Source organism: Atta colombica, unplaced genomic scaffold (assembly GCF_001594045.1).
Source record: "Atta colombica isolate Treedump-2 unplaced genomic scaffold, Acol1.0 scaffold5, whole genome shotgun sequence".
NCBI lineage: Eukaryota > Metazoa > Arthropoda > Insecta > Hymenoptera > Formicidae > Atta > Atta colombica.
This window is the reverse complement of record NW_017259539.1, coordinates 227,205-248,349: the sequence shown is the minus strand read 5'-3', so window position 1 is coordinate 248,349 and position 21,145 is coordinate 227,205. Positions and strand designations below refer to the sequence as shown.

The 21,145-nt window shown below is 33.7% G+C and overlaps 1 protein-coding gene across 1 annotated transcript in view; it reads right to left on the bottom strand.

Annotated features, from left to right (window-relative positions):
- Positions 1–21,145, bottom strand: part of LOC108691692 (calcium/calmodulin-dependent 3',5'-cyclic nucleotide phosphodiesterase 1A-like) — a 204,836-nt gene that overhangs the window by 32,271 nt on the left and 151,420 nt on the right. Inside the window, exons 3-5 of the mRNA XM_018199560.1 lie at positions 13,193–13,400; positions 11,544–11,657; positions 3,709–3,861 (exon numbers count right to left, since the gene is read on the bottom strand). Of these exons, the coding sequence (XP_018055049.1) occupies positions 3,709–3,861; positions 11,544–11,657; positions 13,193–13,400 (475 nt within the window). The remainder of the gene's footprint in view (positions 1–3,708; positions 3,862–11,543; positions 11,658–13,192; positions 13,401–21,145) is intronic.

The window sequence follows — 21,145 nt, the reverse complement described above, 5'->3', positions numbered from 1 at the left end:
GCACGCACGCACGCACGCACGCACGCACGCACGCACGCACGCACGCACGCACGCACGCACGCACGCACGCACACACGCACACACACACACACACACACACACACACACACACACACACACGCATATATATTTAAATATATATTTGAATATATCAAATCTTAAATTTAATCAAGTAAATCTGCGTTAAACTTAAAATATGATATATATCATATCTCTCTTATTTATTAAATTTTAGAGATGCTTAATAAGAATTTTTTAATTTCAATGTTAAAAACTCTGCTGTACTTTAATACTCTCTTATTGATCATCAAAATAATAATCTTAGTTTATCCTGTAATAATATTTATAATATGAAAGAATATCATAGGTTTCTGGAACACTTATGTAGTACATATATATATATACATATACAAAGATAGCATCGTTGTATACAGTGAGAGTTAGAGTGCACTAGCGATTTTTCATGCAAAAAGAGCTTGATGGCGCCAAGCTCAAAATGCAAAATGCAAAAAATGTATCCTCGTACATTACATTTTCTCAAACTCGCGCTCGAAAATAAAATTTTAGAAGGAACGAACCTACGGTGTATACCTGGACGACATGTGACAATTGATTCCATATGCTCGGCATCTCTATAATATGAAATACGAAGGAAAAACATGTATCACATTAAAAGGTTTCACAATGATCTAAATGCCTTGTTACATCTAAGCAAACATCCCTGCATGCTAGCAGTGCGTAGGATGATTTGAAAATATTCCTTCTTTTTTATTCACCCTTCAGTAACATTTCTCTAGCTGAAAATCATTTCGAGCCTCTTTGTAAACATTCCCGCAGCTTTTTCGAATCTTTTATATGCACAGTTATACACATCCATATATATACAAACTCCACACGACGCGATAAATTTATAGAGGATGCTTGAGGATCGCCCGATGATAAACGTCCTACATATATGTATACATGCACTTTTCTCGGGCAAGAATAGTGCCAGGAAACGGTCGATTTTCGTGAGAACGATGCATGTTGCACGGCAGGCACATACGTCCGACAAATTGAGCAAGTTACACCTAGAAGGAATCTAGAAAAGATGTAAACTAGAAACAAAAACAGAGAGAGAGAGAGAGAGAGAGAGAGAGAGAGAGAGAGAGAGAGAGACAGAGAAAGAGAGAAGATAAAAAAACATTTCCATGCTGTGCTAAAAAATATCATTTAATCCTCATAATCGATCAATCATCGATCAATTATCGATTTAGCCTCTTAGCAAGACTCAACAATCATGTATGAGATGCAGAAATAAAAATAAATTAATTAATAAACGTAATTCGGTAACTATGGTTATAGAATTAATGTTTCTTGTTGTATCCAATTATTTATTACCTATTGCGAAACAAATGTTTTTAGTAAATACTTTCGTGATAAAAATGCAAAACAATTAAGTATAATTATCTCTGTATTTATTCATATGTAACATATGCAAAATTCTTTGATTAAGTATTAACAATATATATCATTGTAATAATATACGTCAATAATCCTAAAAAACTGACAAATGTCTGTGTAATCTTTAATAATATTGTCTAAGAAAATCATCTACTTATAACAATTTATAAACATGCGAATTTTATATTGTGAGACTATCAGATATAAAATAATTAAAATAATAATAAGTTTTTGGATTACAAAGAAGCTTATTAAAGAACTAATTAAAGCCACTAGAATGGCTAATTTATGTATTTCAATTTTTGTGCTAACATCAACTAATCTAGAAATGTTCGAAAGAACTATCCAAGATCAAGAAACGTTAACATGTTCCACTTAGTGCTCTAGTATAATCGATATTTTTACAGAGGAGAGCGACATCTTGAATTCTTCACAAAAAAATATCTTAAAATATCGACGTAAAAAAGAAAATAAAGATAAGATATTATAAAGATTATGCGTTTCGCGGATTTTCTCTGTATCCAGATCCATTCCTGGAATGCCAACATAAGATTGTTTTTGTATAACTTGTTAGAACAATTTGTTTAATATACCAAAATCTGTCAATTATTATAATTTTAATTACATTTTTTTATTTGATTTAGCTCGAAGGAAAGATATAGCTCAAAATAATATCTTGAAAATAATATATTGAAAATATAATCGTCGCCTTCTCCATGACACTGATTAGTTGTCATCGCGCACAAAATTCAAGTCAATGATGAATATTGGCAGATTGACATTCAGCAGTTAACTGAATACTGAGAACGATCGATAAAGAGCAAATAAAATATTATATAAAATATTAAATGTCATGTAAAATAAAATATTGGAAATAACAAGTATAGAAGATTTGTATTACAGTGAATAATAAAATATGTATGTGTCGAACTTGTTTTTGCTTCAGTTCTCTATGGTATATCCTCAAAGTTTTATGATCAATTATCAACTATAGATTATAGTAACAAAAAATTTAATTACTGAATTATAATTGTTCATTTCTTCAAGTTTAACAATTCTTACCCGCTCTCAATATTCAGTATTGACAGCATGTTGATATGTAACTAAATAATCTTTGATATCTGCAAATATTTTAAAATTACTTAAAAATATGACTTGTAATAATAATAGAAACAGAATCATATAATTTTATTTATACTTGTAATAAAAATTGTATTAATTAATTATCATTTATATCGCTAATGATTCATATCGCTGCTTTAAATGATTAAAGGGAAAAAAATATCCATTAGATTAGGAGTCGGCAAAATTTGCACTTCTCGGCCGATTTTCGAGAGATTCCGTCTTCCGCTACTCCTCTCACCGTTCGCCCCGCACGCAGTCCAAATGTCGCTCGATGTTTAGGAGCGTTACGTTCAAAGATATGCATGGGGCATTCGCTTTGGGCGCTCACGCTGTAAACTTCATTCTATCTTTTTTTCGCTTATTATATAATTAAGACAGAATGAAGTAATGAGTAAGTGTTCAAAATGAATAAATTCAATGAATTTTCTACGTAATTTTTATTAATGGACTAGGCCTATTAAGAATATCACTTAAAAAAAACGTATCAAAAATAGTACTTCAAGAGGGACATGGAAAACAATTGAAAATTCATTGGATTCGTTTTGAGCGCTTATCTATTGCTTCATTCTGCCTTAATTATATAATGAGTGAAAAAAAGATAGAAGTTTACAGGGCGTGTCCAAAGCGAGTGTCCTGTGCACTTCATGTCTTTGAACGTTAGACGCTAACGTGGAGCGGCATTTGGACTGTGCGCGGGGCGAGCGGTGAGAAGAGTAGCGGGAGGCGGAATCTCTCGAAATTCGGCCGAGAAGTGCAAATTTTGCCGAGCCCTGCATTAGATACTAAAAATAATGTTCCTAACATAAAAAGTATTTAAAAATTTGGCGCTTATGTCATTGATTTTAAATGTTATAGGATAATTATCTCAAATATCTCTATGTTACATAGACGAAATTCATGATTGTCGCTCGCCGCCAAGATTACCAACATTTGTCCTCGAGAAAGAGAACATCTAACTTCTTACGACAAATGCGAGCATAAATCTATTCAAAAAAGAGGATGACAAAGAGCGGCACGGATACGGTGCGGACTGTGGGAAAATCGACAAATAGGGCAAATAGAAAACGAAGAAGAATCAGAGGATTGTATGGAATCGAACATGGATCGTAAAGGGGGTTGGAAATGTGAATGTTTCGCAACCTTGCCCATATGGGGGTGCGAAGTTTCCGTTTCTGGGTTACCACCGTATGGCCCTGTGGTCCATCTGGGTCCAAGCCGGCCCCTAGGGATGAAGACGTCAGGCCCGCCCCCCTACGTGATGACCGAGCGCACTCATTCCCGCCTGAACTCACCCTGCGGTAGTGCTTGTTAGTTCATGTGTAAAAAAGATTAAAATACAAAATTACAGTGTTTAATTTTTTTTATATTTCTTTTTCTCTTTTTATTTCATGTGTTTTTTTTAATATTATGGCTATAGTATCGCACTGCGTTCTCATCGACGATTCTTGTCTTTCACGTTGCAATAAATCTAGGAATTTGTTGCAATAAAGCTAGTTAGAATAAAATAAGATATTACTCGATGCGTCGTGCTTCATGGCTGCACAGTATCGCTGAAAATAAAGGATAATAAAGGAATGCGAGATATATATAAGCGAGTTAATCACATTTCCTTTGTATACACGATTTATTACAATTGTGTGAGTAAAAAATTAGAAAAGAGATCAAGCATTTAGCTTCAATTTCGAAATCTTCAACTCGATTTTTTTCATAATCTTCGGGAGATGTATATAAAGATGATACGGAGAGATATATATATATAAAGATGCAAGTACATCACGCATTTGATGTATGTATATGTCGCACATATCATTGTACAGTAGCATCATTGAAATTGATAATTTCCTCCGATCGTACACATTATATCTATATATATTATTAAAAAAAAAAAAAAGAGTGATGGCAAAAAGAGTGATGGCAAAAAGGCTGTTTTTTTTTAGACCTCAAATTTCAAACTTTTTTTATGCCAAATGGTACTATATGGTACTATATGGTAACATTAATCTTAGAGAAATTTTAAGATGAGTATAGACGATTCCGGAGACACGAAGGAATGAAAGTGATGGTTTTTCATAACCTTTTTCATAACCAAATGAAAGGATATAAAACTCTTCAAGTGTCCATACCAAGGAATAAAATGTATATTTTGAACATATCACTTTTTTATGAATTTTTTTGCGCCGGATTTAAATATGACCTTAGTTTTCGTCTAGCATGAAAATTCCCCGAGATAGATGGAGTTGAAAAGTGATATTTGATGTCTCTCACAGATCGGGGTGCTTTTTTAATGTGAGTCCCTTTGCCTCTCACTATGAGTTGTTTTGTGAATCGTGATAGATACATTGCATATTTCAGGATTGGATATTTTTATCCCATGGTATTGAGCAAATCCAAGGAATCACACAATTGTCATTACATGACTACAACAATTCGCAATCCGAGCACCACTTTCACAAATACAATAGTACTCACGAATAAAATCCCGTTCAGTTTTTGCTTTATCTGTCAAAATAAAAATGTAGTGACACGGTAACGAGCTTTCATATGCGCCTCAATTAATATAGCTTCTTCAACAGAGATGCCATACTTCTCATAGTTCAAAATTGCTGACTGATGAGTGCTTCGGCCTTGGATTGAACTTCTGCACCAAAAAATGATCCATTTGACAAAATATACTCTCATGTTATTAACTTCAGTCACACATTCTTCCTTATGCAATACACCCTGACTGGAAATCATCACTTTTATCCTTCTTGTATCTCCGGAAACGTGCCTATGTTCATCTTTAAATTTTACTGGGATTAATGTTTCATCTAATAGTACTAATTGGCCATAAAAAAAAAGTTTGAAATTCGAGGTTCAAAAAATAGACGAAATTTGCCATCATTCTTTACTTCCGTTATATGTAATGGAAGCAAGGACGGATAGAGTATAATTTCTGGCCTGGGAAACTATCAAATTCGGCTGGCCCTGATCAAAATCTCTTGTAAAGAAATAGGGGGGGGGGGGATAAAATTCCATAATATATTAAAAAGGAACATCTTTTAATAAATAAACAAAATAAACTTTTCTCTTTAGTATAAAATTAAAATAAATCATAATATAAATAATAAGGAACAAAAAGTATTATTAAAATAAAGTATTGCCACAACTTAATAAATTAAAGCTTTTTCAGTAAAATACTTTGCATTGTTAGACTTAATAATTTCACGATCAATTATCAATTCCATTTATTGGGAGTACAAATTAGTTCGATCCGTTTTTTTGTGTTCAAAAATTTATTCAAAACAAAATGAATGAACATATCAATTAAAGTATTGTCCATCGCTGCCTACTACTTTTTCCCATCTCTCAGGTAATTTTCGAATTCCATCTCGAAAATATAACTTATCTTTGGAAACAATCCAATTTTGGAACCAATTTTCAATTTCTGCGAAAGAAGTGAACCAGTGACTTGCTGCATCCTTCGGAACAGTAATCAGAAGGAGCAATCCGGAGAATACAGCGGATGCGGTAAAATATCCCATTTGAGCGTTTCCAAATATATTTATATTTCAAATATTTTTTTACGACTTTAGCGACATGAGGCCGAGCGTTGTCATGAAGAAGAATAATCATGTCTTTGCTTGTATTCCGGTCATTTTTCTCGCAATGCACGGCTCAAACGAATCAATTGTAGCCGATACCGATCGCCCGTAATGGAATCGCCAGGTTTCAGTAGCTCATAGTAAACAAGATCCTTTTGATCCCACCAGATACAGAGCATGATCTTCGAACCATAAATGTTCGGCCGTGATGTTGATGTTGAGGTCAATGGCAATTGACCGGCTTAGCGTAATATTTTTTCTTCTTGGGTTTTCTTCTGAGGTTGTCGTAGAATATCCACTTCTCATCTCCAGTCACAATCCGATGCAAAAAACCTTTTCTCTATTGTCTTTGAATCAGCTGTTCGCAAGTGAAAAATCGCCTTTCAACGTCTTTCGGTTTCAGTTTAGCATAAAGCACTCAATTTCCTTGAATCATTCCCATGGCTCTCAATCGTACAGAAACGGCTTGTTGAGTTACCCCCAATGATTCTGCTCCTCTTGCGTTTGACTCTGATCTTCTTCGAATAATGCTCCTAATTCTTTGTCTTCGAATTTTTTTGGCTATCCAGAGCGAGGCTTGTCTTCAACGTTGAAATCTCCATCCTTAAAACGTCGAAACCATTCCCTACATGATTTATCAGTTGGAGCAGTGTGTCACCATAAACTTCGACAAGCATTCGGTGGGCTTCAGCCGCACTTTTCTTCCAATTAAAGCAGAAAATCTCCCGTAAATGCTGCTTGGTTAACACAAAATTCGACATTTCAAACACAATAAAAATCAAGGTTTTTGTATGAAACTCAAAGCGATAAACTGAATATTATTAGCAGATGTTTAACCTCTCTGAAACCGCCAAAATCAGCTGTCACTATGAACCATTCACAACACTGGAGCTATCTTTAGAGAAATGGACCGAACTAATTTGTACTCCCAATAAAATTGATTTTTCTATGTTCATAATCATAAAAGATTTCAGTCGGTTATAGGTCAATTTACTTCTTAATTTATTTTTTATGTACTTAAGAATCGAGAATGATCTCTCATATTCTATTTGTAATATTGTTAAAAGATACTGATATGCTATAGCAAGTGCAGAATACGCTCCCTGAAACTTTGTACTTTAAAATTATTGCAGCATTTTGCACAATTTTTGCAACTCTTGCAAGTATTTTTTCTTTTTTCCATACTATAAATTTTAGCATCATGAACCTCTGAACATAGTCTAAATTATCAATATTATCCGTGTCATCTAAATCTGGATCATAATTTATTTTATACATATCTTCCAAAATTAATTTCAATTTTTCCCAGTTTATTATAAAACTTACAAGTTCCTCTTTGAAGAAGTTGCAGAAGAATTGTACTTTATTATTTTTGCGGACAAATAATTCATGCAGTTGATAGATTTTCTTGTGTATTTCTTCAAAATGATTAAGATCTAATAATAATTGCTAAATCCCTACATATTCATATTTTTCAAAAATCTTTTGTTCATAGCTTCAACGGCAGTATCCATTAATACATTAAACGTAAATATTTTAAATTTTTCTTCTGCAGTTTATCGTCGTTCATCAGATGCTTTTTCGTCAAAAAATTTTTTTACACTTCTTCGATACATTTCAAAGAATTGTTCTTGAATGTCTGCATCTATATTTCTTGAATAGAATTCTGATTTAGCCCATTCTATAAATACTTTTGGATAGAGATAAAGTCACTCTCTGAATAGATCTAATAGCAGAATAGATCTTAATCATATGATTTAAGTAGGTCTAAATCTTTGGTCTGCAAATATCTTGATAAAGAACCAGTTATACTAAAAATTTTTAAAAATATTTCCGTCATTATTATTCTCGATGGTCGTAGTTCATCGAGAATATAATTTTTAGCTATAGTTTTTAGCTATAGTTTTGGTTTCAGGATTAATTTTAATGTTATTTTCAATTCTTTGTAAAGTGTCAATGACATCAATATATAAACTATTTTTTTGAGTTTATTAAGCTCTCCATTTTTTTTAATGCTTGGCCCACAACGAGTTGCGCTAATACTCTGTACTTTCTATATTATTTGAGATCATAAGAAATGGATTCCCAAATGTTCATGCGTTGATTCTTTCAAAAAGGAGGATATCGAATTTAATGAATAAACTGAAGCAGTCTTGATGTTTGCTTTCAGCACATCATAAAACACTAGATTTAAAATATGGCTATAATACCAAATATGCACATAGTCTGAGTTGTGAATTTGTAGTTTCGTAGAAAAGCCATTGTATTCGTCTTGCATATTGGTCACACTGTCTATTGAATTTGCAATATAATTTTGGAGACTTAAACCATTGCTTTGTAGTACGTTTAATATGTACTCGTAGTTTCAAAATCTTTTTCAATTGTATTGACACATTGAACCACAGAAAATAATTGTTCGATAATATTTCCCATATACACATACCTGCAATAAATTAAATAAGTGAAATTTGAATATTACAATAATATTACAATAATATATAATACATTTTAAATAATATATAATATATTTCACATTACCTTATCACAATCGAACATTGCTCTCTTGTGGAAATATAATATCTTGCGTATATAAAATCTATTTCAATGGAGAACATTCTGGCTTCTAATATTTCCTCTGATTATTTTTTCTTTTATCATTTCTGTTATAATAGAAATTAGTGAATTTAAAGTTGTTTTTGATAAAAATTAGAAAATAAAAAATTAAAAATTAAAAAATTGCCAGTTCGTTGTATATTCCCTTTTTCATGTGCTTTTTTGCTGCGTCTGATGATTATATCCAGATGTTTATTTTAAATCGTGTCATATTTATTGTAAATAACAACAAGATAATTTCTAGGAAATTTCCATGGTATATTTTCATTTCTATATTTTCATTTTCTAACGAATATGCAGCCTCATTTAAATTTTCTCTGTAAGAAAAGCCTGTCTTACCAATGAATTTGACGTTAATAATAATATCTAATATTCTTGAGATTTCCATAAGTCCTTTCTATATAAAGATTATAAACCCGTTTCGCGGGTTTTTTTCGTGTCCAGATCCATTCTTGGAATGCCAACGTTTTGTGAACCTTGCAGTTCACTTCATCAGAGCAAGGAGCAGCCTGATTCCTGATGATTCTACTTTCTCCGAAATCTCTTTTCCTTTTTCGCTATCAGAACTTATTTTTCACAGATTCTTTAAAAGAATCATTAATATCAGTAGATCGTATTTCCTCGTTAGTTTCTTTGCTTTTTTTTTGCTTTTTTCAACTCTAGCAGTATCTAAGGATTCTAAGGCATTACAGATCGAAGAAAAATCGCTTTTCTCATTTTCAGATATTGGGGTTTTAGAAAACATATTTGTTAAAGTTATACATGATTTTGCTTTATCCATCATTCTTCGCTTTTTTCTTTTCCTTTCTTTCTTAGCACCTTTGGCTTTAGTTTTAGAGCTTCCTTTATTTTTGTCCACTATTACTATTGAAACAGTTTAACACGTGTTAATAAAGGTCGATAAAGTAGAGAGCGAGAGAGTGTCGAGTGTGTCGACTGGCAAGGAGATCGAGGTTGAGCGATTGCAATATGTGATGCCAAACTGTTCATGACTATTCAAGTGACGAATGGCGCTTAGAAAAGATTAGAATGACAGTGACACAAGTTGCGGTTTTTATCTTCTTGTTATTGCCGTTCTAACTTTTTCGAGCTCATGCGCCGCGACCCAATCAGAGCACGATTCAGATCACATAATGAATTGGCGACTCTCTTATTATAGGCTAATTTTCTAATTTTCATAAGTATGCCCTCTCGAAAAAGAACGCAACGCGAAAATTATAATAAACTAAATTTATTTATATTATTAATGTGTTTATTAAAAATAAATCATAATCCATGGGGACAGTGGGGTCGTGGAGTGTGCCGGTGTGCGGACAGTAACCTTGGGTTCGGGGCTACGACGATTTTGGCATTCACGTTTCGCGCAATTCCGTCTCGGGCTGGTCTGGATCGGCCCGAATCTGACCGACCCTTCGGGATTTTTCCCAACTTCCCGACCGTCCCATCCGTGCCTGAATGAAAGCAAATTTCTTTTTTTTTAATAGCGTATAGATATGATGTGTACGATCGGAGAAAACTATAAATTTCAAGCCGGAAGGCATTAATGATCTACAGTGCGCTTAAAACAAATGACATATCATAGATAGAAATTTTTCAAGCAATGTTAAAAAAATGAAATAAAAATTTTGTGTTCATTTAACAAATAAAATATAATTTTAAGCATAAAAACGCATGTTTTAATTGAAATTATTAGGCATAGAAATTTGTAGAAATTTTAAAATCATACGATTCAGTTATAATTAACGTAAGAGGTCGAAATAATAAATAATCAGAAGTAGTGGATACAGTGCGCTTAATTCAAACTTTATGAAATGCATAAAACGAACTGTAATAACACGTAAAACTGTAGAAGCCAAAATTCATTTGTGAAGAGTGAACTTACAACCCCTGATTTACGAGATCAGTGATCACCATAAACTAAAGAGACGTCGATGTCAATTTCTCTCAGACAAATCCACAGGAAGAATCCTGCAGGGATCCCAAGAAAAATCCTGATGAATCGTTGTAGATAATGTTACGTGCGATTTGTCGAAGCTAGAAAACACATCGATTCTCTAATGTCGCATTCGAAGATTTATCGCTTATACGCCTTATAGAATTGATCCCTTATAAGGAAATAGCCTTTGTCCTTCATGATTAGCTAAATCTTTGATCGTTCAATAATTGAACAGGGGTTATGAGTTTCATCCGACACGACGCATCGCGGAAACGAAAAGTTCTCAATGTTCTCATTTCGAAATTGATATGAAACATTGAATTTCAGTTGTACTTAGCAAATGGGAAGGAATATCGTATTGAAAGTGATGATTTCATAATAAGTAACAAAATAGATAGTTAATATTGTCAAATTTGCCAATAATTAATATAGTCAACTGCAAACATCGTGTTTCGTGAAACAACCGAATCAATCAACAATTATTAATCATGTAAAATGTGAAAACAATTGACTATACATATGCGTTCATGTATGATCGACATCCAAATACTACCGCATTAATAAATTATATTATTTGATATAGCAATATATTATACTATTAATCTTATTTTTGTCAGATATTCGACACCTATGATATAGACAATGTCTACAAAAAAAATTTATTATTAACCGCAAGATTTAGTATAGTGAAATCATTATATAGAATGCTGTCAGTACCTGCAAATTTTGACAAAAAAAACAGGAATACTTAAAATAGTTACAAATTATGATTAGTTCAGAGACTATTGCTTTCCATTCGCGTATATGAGAGGTTTGAAATTATCACTCGAAAAGAAACTTACTTGGTCTCATCGATAAAAACAGCTTCGAGTACGCGAGCTGCGTAATGCAAATTTCGTTGAAGTAATTCGGCGGATATTTCTCCATGTTGTAATTGTCTCAATAAACACCTCAATCTGCAAAAGAGAGATATCACGGAGTCGTTTCCTGTCAATAGCGTGTCTTTTAACTAAATGTTTATTTTCAATAGCTTTCCAATAATTACACGACAAATCGGGATTGTGAATGCAATTCACAAAAATCTATTTAGTCCTTGGAGAAAGAATCAAAAGAATATTTTCTTTGATGTGCGATTCTAATCTTACATCTTTAAATACAAAATATTTAGCGTGCGATAGTTACAAATATCTTACAAATAAATCATAATTAACATACAATTGATAATTAAAATTATACATGATTGCTAAATTTAACAAGCTGATAAATAGTTATCATATTATTTATATTATATAATACTAGGTGTACAACTTTGCTTCCACCGTTTTCCTAGATGGCTTTAGCGGTAAGTGGTGGTCGAAATAAATAGATCATAGACGTCATACAATACAATAAACTTGGACATCTGTCAACATAACCCCATAGAAACATTAGTCGATTTGTGTCTGCATAAAGTTATTCTCGATTGAAAATGTCAGTTTACGAGCCAAATTCTCGTCATTTGCGGGAGGTTTTAATTTTTTGTTTCAGTATGAAGAAATTTGCGGCTGAAGCTCATCGAATGCTCTCAAATATTGGTGAGGCCGCTATTAGTAAAAGAACGTGTCGTGAGTGGTTTCAACGCTTCAAGAATGGTGATTTTAACATTCAAGGTCATGCTCTGTATTTGGTAGGACCAGCTCGGCGTAGTGTGAACTGTTAAAACCGACTGAAACAATCATAGGCGATCGATATCGAACGCAATTGATGCGTTTGAACCGAGCATTGAAAGACAAACGGCCGCAATACAATGAGAGACACGATAAAGTGATTTTGCAGCATGACAATGCTCGACCCTATGTTGCGAAAGTGGTCAAGACATACTTGGAAACGTTGAAATGGGAAGTCCCCACCCGCCGTATTCTCCAGACGTTGCTCGCTCTGACTATCACTTGTTTCGATCAATGGCACACGGCCTGGCTGACTTCCGGTCTTATGAAGAAGTAAAAAATTGAATCGATTCGTGGATAGATTCAAAAGATGACCAGTTTTTTCGACGCGGGATTCGTACGCTACCCGAAAGATGGGAGAAAGTAGTGGCCAGCGATGGACAATACTTTGAACCATAAATGTATAACCAGTTTTTTACAATAAAGAATTTCGGAAAAAAAAACAGCGGAAGCAAAGTTGTACACCTAATATATATAATTTATAAATCATAATTGCTAATAATTGCGATATATTAGCGCTCGAATATTATAAAAATGTATTCTAATAATGATTATTCAATACGAAACGTTGATATATAAATTATAATTGCGTAAAGAAGCACGGCAGTGTCTCACGCTTCGTTTGTTTTAGCGCCACTACCATGTCTCCAGATATGCTGTGCATTAATGATCAGAAAATTACGGATTATCTATGTCCAATATTAATAAATCCCCTAGATCTAAAATATTATATTAGCAAAACTATTAACATTAGCATAACATTACATTGTATTATAATAGAATACCTAAGGGCAGCTTTATCGCATGCATCGGGTGTGTCAATGGCAGGAAGCGAATCCGTCGTGAGATCGACATTATCGAGAATCTCTTCAAGGTCAACGGATTGACTCGATAGACACGAAGTATCAAGATTGCGCGGTGGTGAATTTTCAAAATTTCCACCGCTTTTGCTTTTGCTGGAACTTCGACGTACTATCGTCAAGGTGCCCTGTTCTGAAATAAAATAACCGCTTCCATTAATGCGATAGAATGTGGAAAGATATATTGAATCATTAAAAAAAATCTTAATAATAGAATCCGACATATTATAGAAAGTGACTCGGACTATTTTAAAAAATAAAATAGGAAAAATTTTACCAAAGTTCTATATATAATTAATTATCTTTAATTCTATAATAATATATTGTAATATACAAAATATTCAAATACAAAATATTCAAAAAAATCGGGATCCTGGATTTAAAAATTCGGGATGACATTTATGAAAAAAACAAAACAGACAAAACTTGTAAGATATAAAAAGATTTATTTACAGATTTTATCAGTTTGACCTTGACTGGCGCTGTCAAGATCAGATCAAGATCAACTTGATTTTTTTAAATAGGACATCCTTTTTGTCCACTAAAGTGTCCGCATGAGATCCCACAAACGATATTCGTAGGATATCCAAGGAACTCTAGAAAATATCACAAATATATACGTGTGTGTGTGTGTGTGTGTGTGTGTGTGTGTGTGTGCGTGTGTGTGTGTGTGTGTGTGGGGTGTGTGTGTGTGTGTGTGTGTGTGTGTATATTTGCACACATATACGTATATATTTATGATAAAATTGTTTATTTTCTTCTCAAAAAACTCTAAGAATTTTTCTAAAATTTTTTCAGATTTTTTTAATACTGTATTTTCTCATGTTAAAAATAAGACAATGCAGTACTAAAAAGTTGATAAAAAGTTCTAAAAAAATATTTAGAGCTGTATAAGAAGGAAACAATTTTTGTTTCTTCCAGTTTTTAAAGTTGACAGTATTTGAGTAAAAAATTGACCAATTTTCGGTAATTTTTAGCAATTAATATCTTGTTAACTATTGCGAAAATTACAAAATAGAGGACTTTTCTTCTCAGTTTAATCCATTCTACTCCTGTGCGTAAGATTTATCGTTACTTTTAGAACATCCTGTTTATTATTCAAAAAAATTATGACATAGAAAAATTTTAAGCAAAAATTGGTCAACTTTGATTGACAATAACTTTGTGAAAAATTATCGTAGGATAATGATTTTTCCGTCTATTTCATTATTACGAGAAGGATATTCCGTCAAATTTTGCAATTTTCAATATGACAAGCACAACCTCACTTTTATAAGTTACAATGGTAGGGGTACATTAAACTTAAAATCTGATCATAGCGTCTTAAAGGAGAATTCAATTAAAAAAAAAAATCGTTATCCTACGATAATTTGTAACAAAGTTATTGTTAGTCAAAATTATCAGCTAATTTACGTAAATTTTTCTTCATAATTATTTTGAACATATTGTATGTTCACTTATATGTAAGGCAAAGTCCTATAGTATCGACCACCTTAAGTTTTTGTAAAATATTGAGTTGTCCGAAAAGTTCGTACCGACTAACCTATATAATTTAATAAATATATACTAAAATTTAAATTTTCTGCGTTTCAATTTTTCTCCAACATCAGCACGAACTTTCCGGACAACCCAATATTTTAGGCTAGAAAATTAACGAAAATTTAAAAAAATTATTTTTAGTTCATGCTTAAAAGACGAAAGTCATTTTATTAAAATGTGTGTACAAAGGATGATAATTAGCAAAAAAGAAAAGATTAGAATATGAGATATGATTGGAGAAAAATCGTTCTGTAATATCGACCAGCTATAAGTTCATTTTTGGTAAAAATGTCTAATAATGTAATGAAAAGTTATTTGAATTGTAGAATTGTAGATAAAAGTTAAATGAACATATCTTATTTTTATTTTAATTACTAATAGATAAACTCTTAAACTGTAACATCGATCTTATAGATCAATATTAAAACTTAACATGTAAAAAGCTTTCTTGATATCAATACGAACAAAAAAAGAAGAAAATAGATTGAGAAGGATATGAAAAAGGATGTAAAACAACAAACTGATAAGAAAGTAATACAAAAACGAGCTACTGCTATTTACACATTTTAAGTCTTATTTACTGGTGTGTTATATTCTTAGATTAGATTGTTACGTCATGTTATCTCCATAAATATAATTTTACTTTCTTTTTTTTGTTTTTTCGTTCGGCGCTGAATTATTTTTTGTTATTTAATATCACATCGTCTATCTAAAGTATTTCTATAAATTAATTGCGGATATTCCTAGCGAGAAACTTATTCGGCGTGATATGATTTTGTGACACCGCATGACACATGTGTCGCGTGAGCCAATCAAAACACCCAATAAGTGCTTGCAGTGAGGAGCGTGCCGCATGCCGATGTATTGCGACGAAATTCCAGACAGAATAACTTCACGCGGAGTTAAGGAATCATTTCTACATTTGAGATTGTCATTATCATCCTGGTTTAAGAAAAATTAATCCGATCAAACCTCAACGCCTAATCTCTCAGAATAAGAATAAGCTATCGCGTACTAATCACGACTCGCGTATGTCGCTCGTCGTTCCAAATCTTTTGTGTTCTGGCCGAGATTGTCGAAAATACTGTTAATTTCAAAGATTCGCATTATATTTCATACATTTTTGTGTGTTGTTTAATTTACTATCTTGGCCATCGTGATCGCTTTAATTAGTCTGAAACAGATAAGTAAACGTGAATTTGTCGCGTTAGCGTCGACCAATTGAGAGCCAGGAAGCAGCGCGGACCACAGAAAAAGGCCCAAAATTTAATTCGTTAATTACTTTAAATTCAATTAATGCGAACCTAATTTGATTCTTCTAAATTGAATTCGTGGCAACCGTGCCGAATTTTAGTGCCCAATGTAACTAATATTTCCATATGAAAAATCATTTTTCAAATTCGGCACATATTACCAATTCCGGGAAATTCGAATTCTCCCTTCCTCTCGACTCGCGAGGTGCATTGACTAGCACCTATATAAACGGGGCAAAAATCGAGCTCGCAGTCATTTTTGATCGGATCAATCTGATGGATAAATCAGAACTACAAGCGAAAAAAAACTACAATCAAAAAAAAAGAAGAAAGTACTCATGTGATTTCTTTCAAGCAATCTCCTTTCTCTTACCCCTCGGATGCTTGGTGGCGCTTGTAGGAACTGCTTAGTCTATCCTCCCCTCTCGAAATTGACCGCGTTTGTAGGAACTACTCAATTTTTCCTTTCACCACTACCTGCTTCCTCTACAATTTCTAATTCTGCTTCTTTAATGCAATTATTCAACTAATCGCGTCGGTAATACAGAGTACAAATAAGTTTCCACCGTTTGCAAAAGACGGCGTCACTAATAAACTATAGTTAAAATTGTTTGAAGTAAAACGACATATCGTAAGATTGGACCATCCGGCAACACCATAACCTTGAAATATTAGCGATTTTGTATCAGCATCATATATTTTTTTTTGTACGAAAATGTCAAGTTTTGAGCCGAATAAGCGTCATTTGCGGGAACTTTTGATTTATTTCTTTAATTTGAAGAAATCTGCAGCTGAGGCTCATAGATTGCTTGTAGAAGCATATGATGATGTTGCCTTAAGTGAGAGAAGTTGTCGTGAGTAGTTTCAAAAGTTTAAGAACGGTGAATTTGACGTCGAAGACGAAGAACGTAGCGAAAGACCGAAAGTATACGAAGACGCGGAATTGGAAGCATTATTGGATGAAGATTCGTGTCAAACGCAAAAAGAACTTGCACTTACATTAGGAGTGACTCAACAAACAATTTCATATCGTTTGAAATTATTGAGAATGATTCAAAAGAGAGGGAATTGAGTTCCATATGAACTGAAGCCGAGAAATATTGAACGCTGATTTTTCACATGTGAAATGCTGCTTGCCAGGCATAAACGAAAGGTTTTTTGCATCGTATAATCACTGGTAATGAAAAATGGATCCACTACGACCAACATCAATAGCCAAGCCGAATATTCATGGAAAAAAACTCATGTTGTGTATTTAGTGGGATCAGCTTGGTGTCGTGTATTATGAGTTGCTCAAACCGAACGAGACCATTACTGGGGCTCCGAATACAATTGATGAGATTGAGCCGAGCACTCAAAGAAAAACGCGCCCATTACTACTCCAGACAAAATTATTCTCCTGCATGATAATGCTCGATCACATGTTGCGACGCCGGTCAAAACCTTAGAAACACTCAAATGGGAAGTTCTACTCCACCCGCCGTATTCTCCAGACATTGCTCCCTCCGACTACCACTTGTTCCAATCGATGAACTTGTTCGATCGCATGTCTGAGCAGTACTTCACATCATATGAAGATATCAAAAATTGTATCGATGATTGGATAGCTTCAAAAGATGAAGTATTCTTCCGACGCAGTATCCACATGCTACCAGAAAGGTAGCAAGAAGAAATGGAAAAAAATAATGGCTAGCGATGGCCATTACTTTGAATAAAACATTAAGTACCGTTCTTTTACAATAAATGCTTAATTTTTGATAAAAAACGGCGGAAACTTATTTGTACTCCCAATAATAAAAACACTTCCCATATAATGACTAAAAGAGAAAACCGCGCAAGAAGAGAGGTTCAGACTCTATGTATTTAAAGACTGAGGCCATTAGGGATTTCGACCTGTCAATCTTTCCATCAAATTCGCTCACACCCGCAGCCCCCATCAAATTCGAGAACTCCCAAACGAGGTATATCGAGCTACCGTGCCTGGTTAGGAAATCTCGTGAATCGCTGACCGCCGAGCAGCGGAACACCAGGGTCGACACAACCGTTCCTTGCCGGCGGAGTACGCGTCCTGTGGTTGTCGCTAAACAGGCCCCGAATGCTCGCAGGCCACAGTGCCGCCCCCTGATCGTCTCCGATGTCCCGGTACAATTTAATGTCACTGAAGTCAACCGGATATTTCATCAATAAAAACATAGATATTTATTTAGCGTTATATTCTGTTTTGCTCAATTTTTCCTCTTAAAGGATATGAATTCCTATTTAAAGAGTATGAAATGATGGAAGGGCTTGAATTGATCGGATCTATCATTAATTTCTTTGCTAAATGAACAATCAATTTGATCTTTTGTTACTATTACAATTATTTATTGAATCATTAGCAATAAGAATTTGAAGCATTTTTTAGAACATCTTTTCTAAATTATTCAATCAATAATTCACTTCCTTGATAAAGAATAATGTCGAATTTCAATTATTAATCTAAAATTCTAAGTCAATTATAATAGATCAATTATTATAGAGGATTTCTGTAATATGCGATACGCCGGCGCTTCAGCAGTCTCATGGTTTGCCACTCGACCTGAGACTCGCTCCCATTCTGATCACACCTCCTCTATTCTAAACCGATAAACACTTCGTCACTCTTTCAATCCTATGTCCTACCTCGCCGCGCTGGACCATTTCTCTCTCTCTCTTTCTCCCCATTCCGCACTCGGCAGAGACGCGACTAACAATATGACATAAGAATTTTACACCAAGCCGCGGATCGTAAGATAAATAGATGACATCCCGCGAGCGCGAAACATAATTCATAAACACAAAAATATTCAATCTGTGACTATTAGCCATTCTTAACATAAGAATACGTAACATCTCTGATACCGGTGGGATAATAATAAGAACCGCTGCATCCTAACACAGTAATAGACACATAATTTATAAACGCGAAAATATCTAAATTTGTTACATTTCATGACGTAACAAGAGAAAAGATTTTATGATTTAATTTTCTTTTATTAGCATTTTATTAGTAGTTTTAGAACAACTCGACAACTGCGTCCAAGAAATTACAAAGAACTTGACAAAATAAATTTTGGCATAAAAAATGCTTTATCTAACATCTCTGAAGAAGATGAGGGTTATACATACATACGTACATACATATATGTACGTGATTTTTCGAATATTACAATTCAAGGGTTAAAAACCTTATTTACAGATTGGTCGGTACTACGCAACAATAGATCGGTGCTACAGGATAACAGCACAAAACATTTTTGTCTATCTTGCGATGTTATATTGTATAAAGAAAATGATCATATTAATGCTATTTTCTTATAGCTAATAGATTAACATAATATACACAATGTAATAATATCAATTATCTGAAAAACAAGAAATTAGCTCTGAAAGATAAATTTTTCAGTGTTCATTAGACACGCTATCAATAAAAGCTGTCCCAACATTCCCTACGATTTAACAAACAATGGATATGTAAAACAATAGGATGCATCCTCTCATGTATATATAGCGCTATTATCTAATGGGATAAGTGAAAATTAACTTTGGTCGATACTAGTTGGTCGTTACTATAACTAAGACCCTATATATGGTTATCTAAAATAAAAGGGGAAAGTTTTAGAATACTATATGGAAGCAAGAAATATTGGGACTACAAATTAGTTCGGTCCGTTTCCCTAAAGATGGCACCAGCTGTTGTGAATAGTAACAGCTGATTTTGGCGATTTCAGAGAGGTTAAACATCTGCTAATAATATTCAGTTTATATCGTTTATATCTTTTGAGTTTCATACAAAAACCTTGATTTTTACTGTATTTGAAATGTCGAATTTTGTGTTAACCAAGCAGTATTTGCGGGAGGTTCTGATTTTCTGCTTTAATTGGAAAAGTGCGGCTGAAGTCCATCGAATGCTTGTCGAAGTTTATGGTGACACTGCTCCAATTGATAAATCATGTAAGAAATGATTTCGACGTTTCAAGGATGGAGATTTCAGCGTTGAAAACAAGCCTCGCTCTGGATAGCCAAAAAAATTCGAAGACAAAGAATTAGGAGCATTATTCGAAGAAGATCAGAGTCAAACGCAAGAGGAGCAGAATCATTGGGGGTAACTCAACAAGCCGTTTCTGTAGATTGAGAGCTATGGGAATGATTCAAAAACAAGGAAATTGGGTGCCTTATGAACTGAAACTGAGAGACATTGAAAGGCGATTTTTCACTTGTGAACAGCTGATTCAAAGACAATAGAGAAAAGGTTTTTTGCATCGGATTGTGATTGAAGATGAGAAGTGGATATTCTACGACAATCCCAAGAAGAAAAAATACTACACTAAGCCGGTCAATCATTGCCATCGACCTCAACATCAATACCAAGGCTGAACATTCATGGTTCGAAGATCATGCTCTGTATCTAGTGGAACCAAAAGGGTCTTGTTTACTATGAGTTGCTGAAATCTGGCGATTCCATTACGGGCTATCGGTATCGACTACAATTGATTCGTTTGAGCCGTGCATTGCGAGAAAAACGACCGGAATACGAGAAAAGACATGATAAAGTTATTCTTCTTCATGACAACGCTCGACTTCATGTCGCTAAAGTCGTAAAAAAATATTTGGAAACGCTCAAATGGGATGTTTTACCGCACCCGCCGTATTCTCCGGACATTGCTCCTTCTGATTACTGGTTGTTTCGGAGGATGCAGCAAGTCACCGGTCACTTCTTCCGCAGAAATCGAAAATTGGCTGCAAAATTGGTTCGCCTCCAAAGACAAGTTTTTCCGAGATGGAATTCGAAAATTGCCTGAGAGATGGGAAAAAGTAGTAGGCAGCGATGGACATTACTTTAATTGATCTGTTCATTCATTTTGAAATAAATGCACAAAAAACGGACCGAACTAATTTGTATTCCCAATATAAAATATGTCACTATTTCATTCATTTTTTTTTAAAAGTTACGTTTCGGAATCATTTTCAAAAATATGTCACGATTCTGATATGATATACGTGACTTTTAGAAAGTTATATCTTATCTCATTACATATCACAAATCAGTCGTGACATTTTCCAACAA